The 13,848-nt window shown below is 41.7% G+C and overlaps 1 protein-coding gene across 1 annotated transcript in view; it reads left to right on the top strand.

The window, feature by feature from the left end:
- The window catches only part of LOC145999155 (glutamate-gated chloride channel alpha-like), a 46,982-nt gene that overhangs the window by 29,897 nt on the left and 3,237 nt on the right, over positions 1 to 13,848 (top strand). Inside the window, exons 7-8 of the mRNA XM_083136088.1 lie at positions 1,847 to 2,045; positions 4,115 to 4,313. Coding sequence (XP_082992214.1) covers positions 1,847 to 2,045; positions 4,115 to 4,313 — 398 coding nt within the window. The remainder of the gene's footprint in view (positions 1 to 1,846; positions 2,046 to 4,114; positions 4,314 to 13,848) is intronic.

Here is a 13,848-nt window from a genome sequence, read left to right as displayed (position 1 = left end):
TGTCTGAGTTGTATAACCGGAAAATATACTCCAAGGCTGATATGCGACACACATTTGTACATTAACGAAGTAACGTTAACTTGCATTACACTAATCTTAGATCTTGCTCTTTTTGACAGAAATGTACTACAAAGAAATAATGTAACATCCATTGGTTTATATTGAGTACAAGGGTACAAAATTATTTACAATCTAATTTCAATGATGGGTGTAATATTCACTCATGCAATATTTACCATCGTGCATACAACTCTATGTAACTCGAATTGAAGATGTACTAAGTGAATTTAATTTCCAATAGCGTGGAAGTTAGTACGCGATCTTCGAAATGCACATTTTCGACAACGTTTTTCACAATAATGTGAACATACAAATCTCAATCAACATCGGTTTGTGTTAAATAAATGAATTTGTTAGTAATTATAAATCCGACTTACATAAAATGTACATAACAAATCAGTTAGGCTCACTACGTACTTCGCACTAGATGAACACATTTTCAAGATATTGATGACTTTCCTTGTGGTACTGTCGGTTAGGTTACGTTTTAGATTTTGAACTTCTTTATTTAGTTAAAGCAGGTTGATAGAGGTTGTTTGTAATCTTTAATTTATTTGCTTCTGAATGCAGACGTGTGTTTCTCCTTTGTAAACGATCGAATATATTTTCCAACTACGAAACATTGCTTGCAGTTTGTGTATATACCTTCGTCTATATATTTTTCTCTTTTCTGGCAGCATAGTCTTTAGCTTGTTTAGGGCACGTCTTCCTCGATTTTTTGGTACTAAAGTAGGTAAATTTCTTAAATTGGGTGTAATTTTAGCGATGGCACTGCAGTTGGCTTCAGCACGTTCTTTGGTGGGAAATACAGAAATTCTGCTTTTAGATCTCGCACATAGTCTTCTTCACAATAATTGGCACTGCACACTATCATTTTTTACATTTCGTCTACAAGCATGAATCCACTGTTTACTTACGCAATTATCGACTGGAAATCTATGATGTTTTATGTCAGTTCCTTTCGATTTCTGGTTATAGTTTTCATAGCTTGCTACAGCACAATTAGACATGATTGCAGTCTACAAGTACAAAAATACAATAAAAATAAATCGAACGCTACAAAATCAACAACGTTCTTGTTCCGATTTTTGCGACGTGTTAGTAGCTAAATGTACCCCGCATCAAACTTACTGCACATAGCAACGAGCACCGTCAAACCCGATCCTCCCAGATGACGTAATGCATACGTACTTCACAAAGCAACGAGCACCCCCTGCTTACGAATTGGTATATTACACTATATCCCATAATACATAATTAGAACAGTAACAGTGATAATGAAATGTCTTTCTTCTTATCAAAAATTTTTATCATTAATACAACTTAATTGTGAATGTTATAAAAAGATGAATGTTTGATCCCTCGAGTAGTTTTCTATAGAGAGTGGGGGGACTATGTGACTGTCTTCTACATTCACAAATAACTAATATTTACTTGATTTCTATTGCTTACAAGTTTATAAAATTAACAGGGAACTATTGAGATTAAGAACGCTGTATCAATGTCGATATTTGTTTTACGTTGTTGATTTCGATTCGTTTTCGTTATATGTAAGTTTCTATCACTTATATTTTTGTTTGTTGATGTGTCCGTGGCAGAACAACAGTCTGATTCACACATGGCACCTGCTTGTCTTTTATAAAGTTCTAAGTCTACTACTAAGTTAAGCTGCAAAAAACGTTTAAGGCTTGAAAAACGAGACATGTAAATCATTATTTTAAGTGGGAAAATAGCTGTAATGTTTAAATAAATATGGCTAAAACAATATGTTATCTTCATTTTTCAGGGAATTTCTCCCGCCTGGTGACTAACATCAATCTTACCAGAGACTTGAAGCGCTACGTGCTATCGACGTACGTGCCCTGTAGCATATTTGTGCTCGTGTCGTGGTGCAGCTTTACCGTGAACCCCGAAATAGTTCCTGGGAGGGCCATCATGATAGTCACCAGCCTTCTGTCTCTCATCACCTTGTTCCAGACAACTACGTAAGTACCTACGTACTATATCAACCAATCATACGTCGACTGATCCCTGATCAGGTTTCTAATTTGGTTCTTGCTATTTAGCGTCGCTTTTCTGCTACTTTTGGCTATGACGACGATGAGGATGGGTGATGAAGATATGCTTATGGGACACACAAAGGGTGCCCATGCCCAAGCCAAGATTCGAGTCCGGAACAATGGGTGTCGCCATAACTTTTATATGGAGTCAAGCAACTGATAGAACTTGATAGTAAAATTAAAAGCAATAATAATTATTTTCATTCTCATCATTATAATTATAGAATAATGCATCAATTAATGCGTTTCTCGTGCATCTTCCATCATCATTCTTGATGATACACTTTTCCATTTAGTCTGAGCAACAGCCTTTCTGCATATTTTGTTTCAGCTGATGCATTTACTTTTCTTTCTGTAAGTTTTAGATAGCTAGCTTCATTCTGAATTCTGATCTTCAGGTACGAGAACTAACACCACTCTCATCTGCCGTTATCTAACGTCAATCTCATAAATATTAATGTTCCAGAACTAACGTGATTCTGATCTTAAGTTTTATAGAGCCACTTCATCTTCAAGTTAGATAACGAACATCATCATCATTTAAGTGCAGGACTAACGTCACTTCATCTTCAGGTTCGAGAACTAACATCACTCTCATAATAATTCAATTTCGAGAACTAACGCCATTTTGATCTTATGTTTTAGACAACTAACGTCACTTCTTCTTGAAGTTAGAGAACATACATCATCTTTAGGAACTAACACCATTCTCATCTTCACTTTAGAGAGCTGCCGTCACTCTCATCTTCAGGTACGAAGACCAACATCACGCTCTACAGTCTCAAGATTGATTGAATTTGAAATTTTGGGTGCGTCAGCCCTTAGGTTGTTTTGCACTCGTCGCATTATACGGGGTCTAGCCCCTTTCCATAACTAGAATATAGCTAACATAGCTGAAATGTCAGAGTACTAAAATATTCTTACTTGGGCTAAAAGCTAAGGCTGCAAAGGGGCACTCAGCACACAGAAGGACAACACACACACACACACAGCCCTACGAGGATTATACTGGCCGTAGGCCCAGACGCCAGAGCCTCGTTAGTCTGCAAAATGCAGTCCAGGGTGTAATACGTGGAAGTGAGGTTGACAATTTGATGCACTACATGGAAGGGTCACATCTTAAGCCCGCATCACACGGAACTGGATTTCCAGTAGGTATGCCCTAGTTGTCTCTGGACTGGCTACCAATTTGCTAGTTTTCGCCTCACACGATACTTATCAGCGTACTTGTCGATAGACTTTTGTTCCCATACGAGAGAAGTTGTAATGGCGGCCGCGTGAGATGTAAACAATGTATCACTTCACATTTTTAAAAGCCGATAACTATTCAACCGAGAGGAATAACGTTTCGTATAAAACGTTATTAGGTACAAAACAATGGCGCTGCTTAAATACATACTTTACAACGTTTACTGTACACGTATGGAAGACTATTTTAGTTGTTTCAAATGTATACACCTTCACTCAGCATAGATGGTGTAACTCAACGCGCCTTTCATGCTGTATACGTTATACATTGCTGGAGTAACACTCGGAAACCACAGACAAAAGCGCTCCTTTGCACACTCACAGATTATCTTCACATGGCGAAACTTTGCTCTGATTGGCTGTTCCACAGAATCCAGTCGAGGAAAGCAAGTAGCAATTAGAACATGTCCTATTCCTCCAAACCAGTCAAGCAGTCAGCCAGGCGGCCATGATTGCAACCTAGAAAGTTAGTTCAGCGCCAACTAGGACATTCCTACTAGAAATCCAGTTCCGTGTGATAGGGGCTTTACACCCCAGTCTCAAGAGTGTCACTAGCCAGTTAGTCTAGTGTTTTCCAAACACACAAAATTTAAGCCACTCTATAATAAAATATGCATTATTATCGTCGATACAAATAAACTTGATGACTTCGGTGGTATTAACAGACACGTTGTGTATTTTATCACGATCACAAGTCAACCTAACTAAACCAATTCTGACATGTTTTTTTCTCTCTCTTGTTTTAGAACGAAATCACCTCCATCGGTCCAAATCCAGGCTTTAGACATCTGGATCCTTCTTTGTATATTGTTTGTCTTTTCGGCGCTCTTGGAATATACGGTGATCCTATGTCACTTGAAATCGAAGCCATCGGATTCTGAGAGAGTCAAGAGCAGCACCACTTCAGTAAAGATCGTATCACTGTGCACGGAGTCCCGTCAAGAGGTGAGTCTGTTTATGCCCTTTCTTAGGCGGGTTGCACACTGACAACTTGTTTTGGGGGTCGGTAAATATCACATCCTGCGTTTGGAAGTAATGTTAGTCAAGGGGGCACTTTATCGCCCCTGGAAAGAAGACACAGGAGAAGAAGAAGAAGAAGAGAAATGGAAATCAAAAAGAGAAGAAAGAGTATTCTCTTCTCAATTTGATCTGTATTTCTTTTCTGATCTTCTGAACATATAAACGTTCTTAGTCTTGCTATCTCTTTCTTCTTGCCTACTCTCCTTTTTCTGAGTTATTTATTTCCTCTCTCTCTCTCTCTCTCTCTCTCTCTCTCTCTCTCTCTCTCTCTCTCACACACACACACACACACACACACACACGCGCGCGCACAAATTTTCTCTCTCTTTCTCTCTGTGGGTATATCTCTTCCCCACACCCTTTCTTTTTATGATTTGCCTCTCTCTCTCTCTCTCTCTCTCTCTCTCTCTTTCTCTCTCTGTCCTCTCTCTCTCTCTCTCTTCTCTCTCTCTATCTCTATCTATCTATCTCTATCTATCTCAAATGACAGAGGAAAATAAAATTTGGAGAAGAGTACGACAATGATACTGCCTATCACCTACGTTATTCAACATCTACTTACAAAAATTAGTAAAGGACAGAATGCGGCACACTACATACATTGGCCAACAGGAGGCTACTGCACTATCTATCTTTCATTCAAACTGCAAACTGAACGTAAACCCGAATACTTATTTGAAAAATTATGTAATCGCAACACAATTCACAGACACGGGACACGTCGTCACAACGAACTTGACATTCCTCACCATTCGACTACGCTATATACCTCATCCTTTTCTATATCTGCCCCGAAAGCATGGAATGCACTACCAACAAATGTTAAATCCATAAAACTCAATAAGAGTTTCAAAATTAAATTGAAAGAAATGCTTCTACAGGAACAGCAGGAGAACAGTAGCACATACTAGAAGTGAACTGGCACTCAACAAACGACAAAACACTCATATTCTATAACTGGAACTATTGGAATTTTATTAATATCTTCAAATTATTATTATTATTATTATTATTATTATTATTTACTTAAATGCAACCTTATGTTAACATTCACATTTATATTTTTTTTCTTTTCACATTTGTATTTTTTAAAAATCTTTTCTTGTTCTTTCACATTTATATTATCTTATGACTAATATTACTTGTGAAGGTGTCGGCCCCCCTATCCCTCGTTTCTATCCGGCCCTCTGGATTACTTCCTACTTTAATCTCTCAATCTCTCCTTTCATCTCACCCTGGGTGCCAAGCGAGCAGATTATATTTGCGCCGGAATTACAAAAGGGGGGTTTCACATAACAATTTATATTTTTATGTCCCTGGTTCGTTTACACATATACAGCAAGTGAATATACAACTGGTTAAATGGACAGTACCGTTGTTCTTGAAATCATAACATTCTCGTAGGATATATTGGTTTATTATACGTAGTTATATATATACATATTTTACGGAGCGTTTCCATGAGTGTCTTGCATAGACCAAATTTCCAAATCTCTAAATCAATATAATTGCGCACCTATGGCATAACCATCGGCACTTCCCTTACCACCGAGTTAGCATAACTATCTCGGTGGGCCTATCCTCAGCTTAAATGATATTCCGTTCATTACAAATGCGTTTCCTTACGCCTTCACTCCTTCCTTTGGGCATCAATTATTCAATACGGAAATATCCACATATTCAAAGCTTTTTCTAAAAGGGGACTTGGGACAGCAACAGGGGCTGGCATAACCAGATGCTACATTATTATATCCAGTTTAGCCACCATAAGTGGACTAAACTTGAGGAGACGTTCCTCTTTCGTCGATCAATGGGGAAACACTGTTTTTTGCTAAAGCCCACTGGCCTTTTTATAGTCGGGGTAAACGTCCGTGGACGTGGACCCCGTAGCGATGGAAAATTCCACTACAACGGTCTTTTGAAAGACTGCTAGCTCCCCCAACCGGAGATGTAAGGAACAGGGGAATCTAACATCCAGCAAAGCACAATCCAATAAGCATATACACTTACATGCAATAATAACATAAAAATACACTCATGGAAACATATTACTTAACCCTACACCTCGTAGCTGGCCAGTAATTAATTATTACAATATACCAAAACCAGTAATGGTCAATCCGTTTTTTTTAAATCTTTTCTTGTTCTTTCACATTTATATTATCTTATGACTAATATTACTGAAATGAGAATATTCGTAATTGTAGGTAATGTGATTTTTTATTTATCTTTAGCGTAATCAAGCTTTCCATCTGTACTCATATATCAGCCTACGGCTGAACCTCGCCCGCTAAATAAAGGAATTATTATTATTATTATTAATAAAGTATATATAAGTACATAAGATTCGTGGACGACCTGGCCTTGTTAGTAGAAGGCGAAAGAACGGTGAATAATATTTTAGAAGACTTAAATGCCCACTGTGTCCAGTTCTGGTTGAAAATAAAGTGCACATGACAAAGTCATTGGTTATTGAAAAGAAATCCCAGGGAAATTAACATGAGAATTCAAGGTCAAAATATTGACAGCTTCAGATACCTGGAATGTACGCGTATGTAGTAGTGTGCCTTGAGTTGCAGTCAGGAAGTCAAAGTGAGAATAGCAATGACAAAATATGTGTGTTTTGTGAACCTTTTAATAAGAAACCTGGACTCTACGAAGAAGTAACGAAAAGTGACTAAAGTCCGCCCGGCCAGAGAATGGACTTGAGTTCAAGGAGAGAAAAGCAGTGTTGCTACCGGTTGCTACACGCCTGATTTTTGTCCAGTCGTACACGACAGTGTTGCCCCATGAAGGGAAATTTCCCTTTTTGAAGGGAAATTTGGAGCTATTTTTAAGTGAAAAGGGAAAAGGGAAATTCGATGAAAAATAGCGAATTTTCAGGGAAATTTTAAGGCAGACTAAACATTAATTATATTAAACATTATAACAGATTCCAGTTTTGAAAATGAGAACTTATTATTTTTTTATTTTGTCGTATACTTTGTTCTGAGAGGAAGGGTGGAATTTTGGTTGACCCACATCTGGCTACCGTTTGGGGATCACAAAAATGTGATTTTCCACACAAACTCTTCATATGTGCACCTTAATATTTCTGTAGAATATTTTTAATTTTCTTCTGATGGTGTGAGGAAGACAAGGGGCATTGGCCTCCCTAAATCCATTCTCTGTTTGTGTGTTTTTTGCTTTTTACTGATGAAAATCTTCAGTTGCCAACTATAATATAGTTTTAGCTTTCCCCTCAAAACAAAAAAAATTGCTTGGTTTAGAAATAAAATCTAAATCTTCCAAAAAAAACATTTAAAGGTTATTGATTTGGTTTATTTTACCGCTTTTCTGCCACTTTTGGCTAATTGCAAAGATGGGGATGAGTAATGATATGATGAAATTTATGAATGGACACTCACAAACAGCCATGCCCAGGCCGGGATTCGAACCCGGTACCCCTGGCGTCGTAGCATTTAAAAGTTAAATTGATTAACATTTTATACATACATACGAACATGGGTCAACGATAATATTTAATTATTATTATTATTAATAATAATAATTCTTTAGATGAAGGGAAAAAATGGGCGAAAAAGGGAAATTTTACGCCTTGGAAAGGGAAATTGTGCTTACAGATTGTGGCAACACTGGTACACGACACCTCTTCCTGTCAACATGCCTGACCTCTTCGCTCGCATTTCAGGGAGAGGCAGAGAATCGGAGGCCTCTTCGCTTGCTGCGCTGGGGCAACCATTAGGCACCGCTGTGCTTGGTCTTGTAGAGGGTGCCACCTGCTTTGAAAACTAGTCGAAACGTAAAATTTTAGCAACGCGTCACCACGGCAACTGGACAAAGCCGATTGGTTCAGCGGTTCATGTGACCCTCTTTGGCTTTCGACAGAAAACATAAAAATATAATTTCCAAGTCCATTCCTTGGCCGGAACAACTGTATGTGCCTTATGCCGAAGAATACAGCGTGTGAGATGGACAGAAAAAAAAAACAATTAATAAAACTGTGTTGGAAAGAGTTCCTAGAAGAACAATGCTGGAAGTGATCAAGAAAATGAAAATAAATCTGCTGGAACACTGGCTAAGAAGGAACAACTTACTCAAAGACTCACCGGCAGGAATGGGGTAAGCAGGTCCGTACCCAGGGCAGGGCCACCCCCCCCCCTCAAGTATGAAATATTTTAATGTGATTCAATAAAATCCTGCCAAAATAACTAACTTTTTTTAGATTTTCAAGAATTTCGATTTCAGCCTTGCATAAATAAATGGATTTGTTGTAGGGAGAAGCAGGCTCCAGAAGACTGTATTCTGCAATATTGAGTGATTTTAGTCCTATAACCATTGATACAAGGCTACCCGATTTAGTCGGGACAGTCCAACAATCTTTCAATCGTTATCTCGACTTTTTTCGAACTGCAGTCGTGATGCAAAAATGTCTCTTTTTTTTATTACCTCACATTTACACATGTCCTTTATTTTAATAATCATTGCTAACACGTATCATTATACAGTAAAACCTTGTTAATCCGGATCCCGATAAGCCGGACTTCGCTCAATCCGGACAGGCAAAAAAAAGAAGAAGAAACAGAATGCAAGTTTTTAAATGTGGTTAGAAGTCAACAAGAGAACTTCCCAAAGAAAAGGCAGTCAACCACTGATGAAATTCTGTTTCCCGCAGACTTTGCACTGTTAGTCCAGGCAAACTAAAGCAATTTCCCCTCAAACCTGGGCAAAATTGCTTCAGAAGCTTTTTTAACAATTTCTAGCTCAGAAATCATTGCTGAATATCATATTCAAAATCAGATGAAATCGGTCCACGGCAAAACCCTCACAAACGAATTTCAAAATGGCGGACTGCCTATTTTATATTTATTTGTGAATAATTTTTAATGTTTTGTGTATTATTACTTATAATTTGTGTCTTCTTGTTGTGTCAAATTATATTTTGCCTTTTAGGAATCTAAGTATCGAAATTGTGTGCGATTTGTGAGACAAAATTGGACAATTGACAAGAGGTGGTGCATATTATCACCACGAATAGCCAGCCAGCATTGCATGCAACATGATAAATGCTCATAGAACCGACCCGTGGACGATTTACAGTTGCAAGCTATGCTGGAGATTCTCTCGATCATTGCAGCAACAGACATCACAGTTACCTGAAGCCTATATATATATATATATATATATATATATATATACCGCGTGAGGCACCTAAAAGTACCACCTGAAATAGCGAAGAAACCAGAAACAGTAGCGATGTGACAATAATATCAAATGGGGCTCGTAAATCGGAGGTATGGGGTGGGTCGAAAAATATCGACAAATGGGGCATCTGGAGCAAAGTCATATTTTTTTTAATGGAACGATATACAATAACATGCATAATATAAAAGAGCACACGCAGAGAAACACAACGCCGTTGGTCTCATGCATCTACTGCACATAGGAACGAAGATATGGCCATGTGAAAATATGTAAACAAACTAACAAGTGGCCCACTTGACCGTCAGTACCACGGCATGTAAGACTTCTCAGGTGCCTGACAGAACTGCCTTTACGCAGAGCAAGTTTTGATAGCAGGTCCACGAGATCGTGTTAGTTCATAGCAAGCAGTCGTAGTGGTTAGAGCAAAGATTATGGTGTTCACAAACAAAAAAAGCGGACATGATCCTGATTTATGGGGAATGCCGAAAGAATGCCTCAGAAGCCTACCGTGTGTACGCAGAGAGATATCCGGACAGACGACAGCCATCTCGACGTCTGTTTGGTAAGTTATTTATTAAATTAAGAGACACCGGAAGTGTAACACCACGAGCACGTGTGCGGAACAAGCCAACTACAGGTGAGGCAGGTGCAACAAATGTTCTCGCCGCTGTTGCTGTGAATCCGCACGTTAGCTCCCGTGAAATTGCCAGGGATGCTGGGATGAGTCAGCGAAGTGTATTGCGCATTCTGCACACACACAAGTTTCACCCATATCATATCTCCCTCCATCAGGAACTTCACGGGAATGATTTTGTGGGCCGTGTTCGGTTTTGCACATGGATGTTACGACACGACACACCCGATTTGTCACGTATCCTCTTCACTGACGAGGCAACTTTTACCAATCATGGAAATGTCAACCTAAGGAACATGCACTATTGGTCTTTGACAAATCCACATTGGCCTCGCCAAGTGGAACGCCAGCGCCCATGGAGTGTGAACGTGAGTGTGGTATAGAGGGTGAACATCTCATTGGCCCTTTTTTTATACAAGGGACACTGAATGCTGATCGATACATACAGTTTTTACAACATGAACTGCCTGTACTATTGGAGGACATACCACTTCAGACAAGGAGGGAAATGTGGTACCCATATGACGGATGCCCAGCTCACAGTGCAAGACACGTTACAGCATGTGTGGAAAATACATTTCCAAATCGTTGGATTGGACGTGGAGGGCCTGTCAAATGGCCGGCTCGTTCCCCAGATTTGACACCCTTAGATTTTTTCCTGTGGGGAAAGCTGAAGGACATTGTCTACCGGGATGTGCCAACAACTCCAGAGGATATGCAACACCGCATTACTGCGGCCTGTAGGCACATTCCCTACGAGATGGTACATTCTGTGCAACGATCTTTGCGTGGGCGCCTCGTTGCCTGTATCGCAGCTGACGGCCACCACTTTGAACACACACTTTGACAGGTTTTCGCTTCTTACGCAGTGGTTCTTCGACATATTGTCATGGTCATTTTCAGTATGCTGTAACACTGTCAAATACATGGTGCTGACGATGTCTACTGTATTTTTTCTTCCTTTAACACGTTCTGTCTTCATCTTGTCCAATGGCTTCCGATATCTCATACTTGTACATGCCGTGGTACTGACGGTCAAGTGGGCCACTTGTTAGTTTGTTTACATATTTTCACATGGCCATATCTTCGTTCCTATGTGCAGTAGATGCATAAGACCAAAGGCGTTGTGTTTCTCTGCGTGTGCTCTTTTATATTATGCATGTTATTGTATATCGTTCCATTTAAAAAAATATGACTTTGCTCCAGATGCTCCATTTGTCGATATTTTTCGACACACCCTATACCTCCGATTTACGAGCCCCATTCGATATTATTGTTTCCCGCAAACCTCACATCGGTACTGTTTCTGGTTTCTTCGCTATTTCAGGTGGTACTTTTAGGTGCCTCACGCGGTATATATACAGGGTGATTCTAAAGGTATAGTACAAACGAAAACCACAGATACCTCCCATGAAATAGAGACGAAAGTTCCCCTTCCACTTTGCCGAGAGATGCCTCCGTGAGGAGCTAGACAACGCCGAAAACGTGTGAAAATGAACTTCACACCTCTGTACAGCCAGTACCAGTGTAGATAGAAAGGCGGAACAAACGAAGTCAAAAGGAACACCAAAGTCGCCCATCCGAAAAACACTAGGCGGCAGCTGCGCAACGCATGCGCATGGGGTTCCACAAAGGAAATAGGAGTGTCCCGCAAGACAAGTGAAGGGAAAGGGTAGCGATCGAGAACGGTAGGGAGAAAAGAAGCTATGAAGCATGAAGTAACAATTGCACAGCGGGAAACAAACACCATGACTGAAGCAGTGAAGTCGAGAAAAGTAGTGCGGGGTTGCAGAACCACGGGAGGACGACGTAAGATGCAAAAACACACCGAGAATGCAAGCAAAGTGGTCCGTGACACTCGACAGGCAACAGACGCGTACATGGTTAGGGGCAGAAATGCCGGCGCTGGCGGTGCAGCGCAAGGGGAGTCCCCAAAACACAGTGGGGAGACACCGCAGCAAGAACAAAGCACGGTGCAACAAAAGAGAAAGAGGACCGGACGGGGAATGGTACCTGCCAAGGAGACAACAAATGCGGGACGAGGGATTCCCCGTAGCAGCACCGAGGGGATGTCACACAGAGGTCGTGCGCCAGCAGGACAAACATAGCAACTACCGGCACAGGAGGTTATTGCTAATGAAAGGTGCACGTACAGATAGGACCACGTACCCCGTACTGACGTTGTAATAAACGTCGTGATGGGGCCCAATCAGCCTCTTAGAAATGAAGCCGGAGGCACATCGCTGGGTGGGAGCGGGCGAAAGGCTGCTGGAGTGTCGTACGGACCCCACCACTCCGTACGGTGGACGACACTAATGGACGAGGTCGGAATGTTTCCATCCCGATCACCAGGTCCACCGTTCCCAGACCTGACGCGGCTGCTTGCTTCCGAGCGCAACCCCAGCGAAGAACTCGAGTCCCTCCTCGGCCGCAGCCTTCCGCTCCGAAACCAAGCGTGGCCTCACACCACCGCAGCCGCACACTGCCGCGTGGGTGTGAGAACGGGCCGAGCAAGGTTGGACAGATAAACTGCGTGGGACAATCGTGTAATGAAGCTACGTGGGGGTATGCACGTCTGTTCAACTGCTGGGTTACCCCACATTGGTGTACACAAACACCACACGATCGTACGTAGTGCTCCCCGTCGGCTCGAGCAAGACGGACGAAGTACGTGTTGTGGGTGAATAGGGCAAGAATGAAGGACGCTACATGTGTTCCACGATGACAAGGCCCCAGAGTACATGGCCCCACCTGACGGCAGTGGTCAGGTAGTGAAGAGCACAGGCACGGGTGGCTCAGGAACGTCAGCTGATTGTACCACAGCGCCGTGCGGACGTGTGGGCTGATTGGAAGTGCAGCGTCAGGGAGCGTGTCAGTGAAAGAGCCGGTGCAGTGGTGGTGTGCTTGACGTACGACAATTGAGTACGTTGTTTCGAAGCCGTTGTGACCAGTGTGTGTGTGTGTGCCACCTGTGCACTGCAGTACAGTATTCCATAATTGGCACTATCCTCACCGTACCATGGAACGCTACACATTTGTATAACTGAGGGACATGCATTTTGTCTACGGCCTTGCAGATGGCAATGGCCGAGCAGCTGCACGCCTTTATCGCGGACGGTATCCGGAGAGGCGACAACCCGACAGCAGGTTGTTTTCGAACGTGCACCGTACCCTTGGTGAATCGGGTTTGTTACGTGCAGGCCATCATGTCGGTCACCCAAGACATGTGCGCACCGCGGCGGTCGAGGAGGACGTACTTGCTCGCGTGGACGACACACCGTCCACTAGGACCCGTAGCATTGCACGTGCAATGGGAGTATCACAGTCGACAGTGTGGCGTGTCCACGCGTTGCAGGCTGGGGATTACCCACGATGTGTGGAATTCTGTCAACGACTCTTGCAGTTTTGTACCGACGTTCCCCGTTTTTTGCGCCATGTGCTTTTCACGGACGAGGCAACATTCACCCGTGAGGGCATCTTCAATTGCGGAAACAGAAAATGTGTGGGATTATGAAAATCCACATGCAGCAGTCGAGGTGCACCATCAGACCCAGTTTGCAGTGAATATCTGTGCAGGTATCATCGATGAACAGATTATCGGTCCATACCTGCTGCCACCAC

This window comes from Lepisma saccharinum, chromosome 15 (genome assembly GCF_977018435.1).
Source record: "Lepisma saccharinum chromosome 15, izLepSacc3.1, whole genome shotgun sequence".
NCBI classification, from domain to species: Eukaryota; Metazoa; Arthropoda; class Insecta; order Zygentoma; family Lepismatidae; genus Lepisma; species Lepisma saccharinum.
Note: the sequence above shows the minus strand (reverse complement) of the source record. Positions and strands in the feature narration are given on the sequence as shown.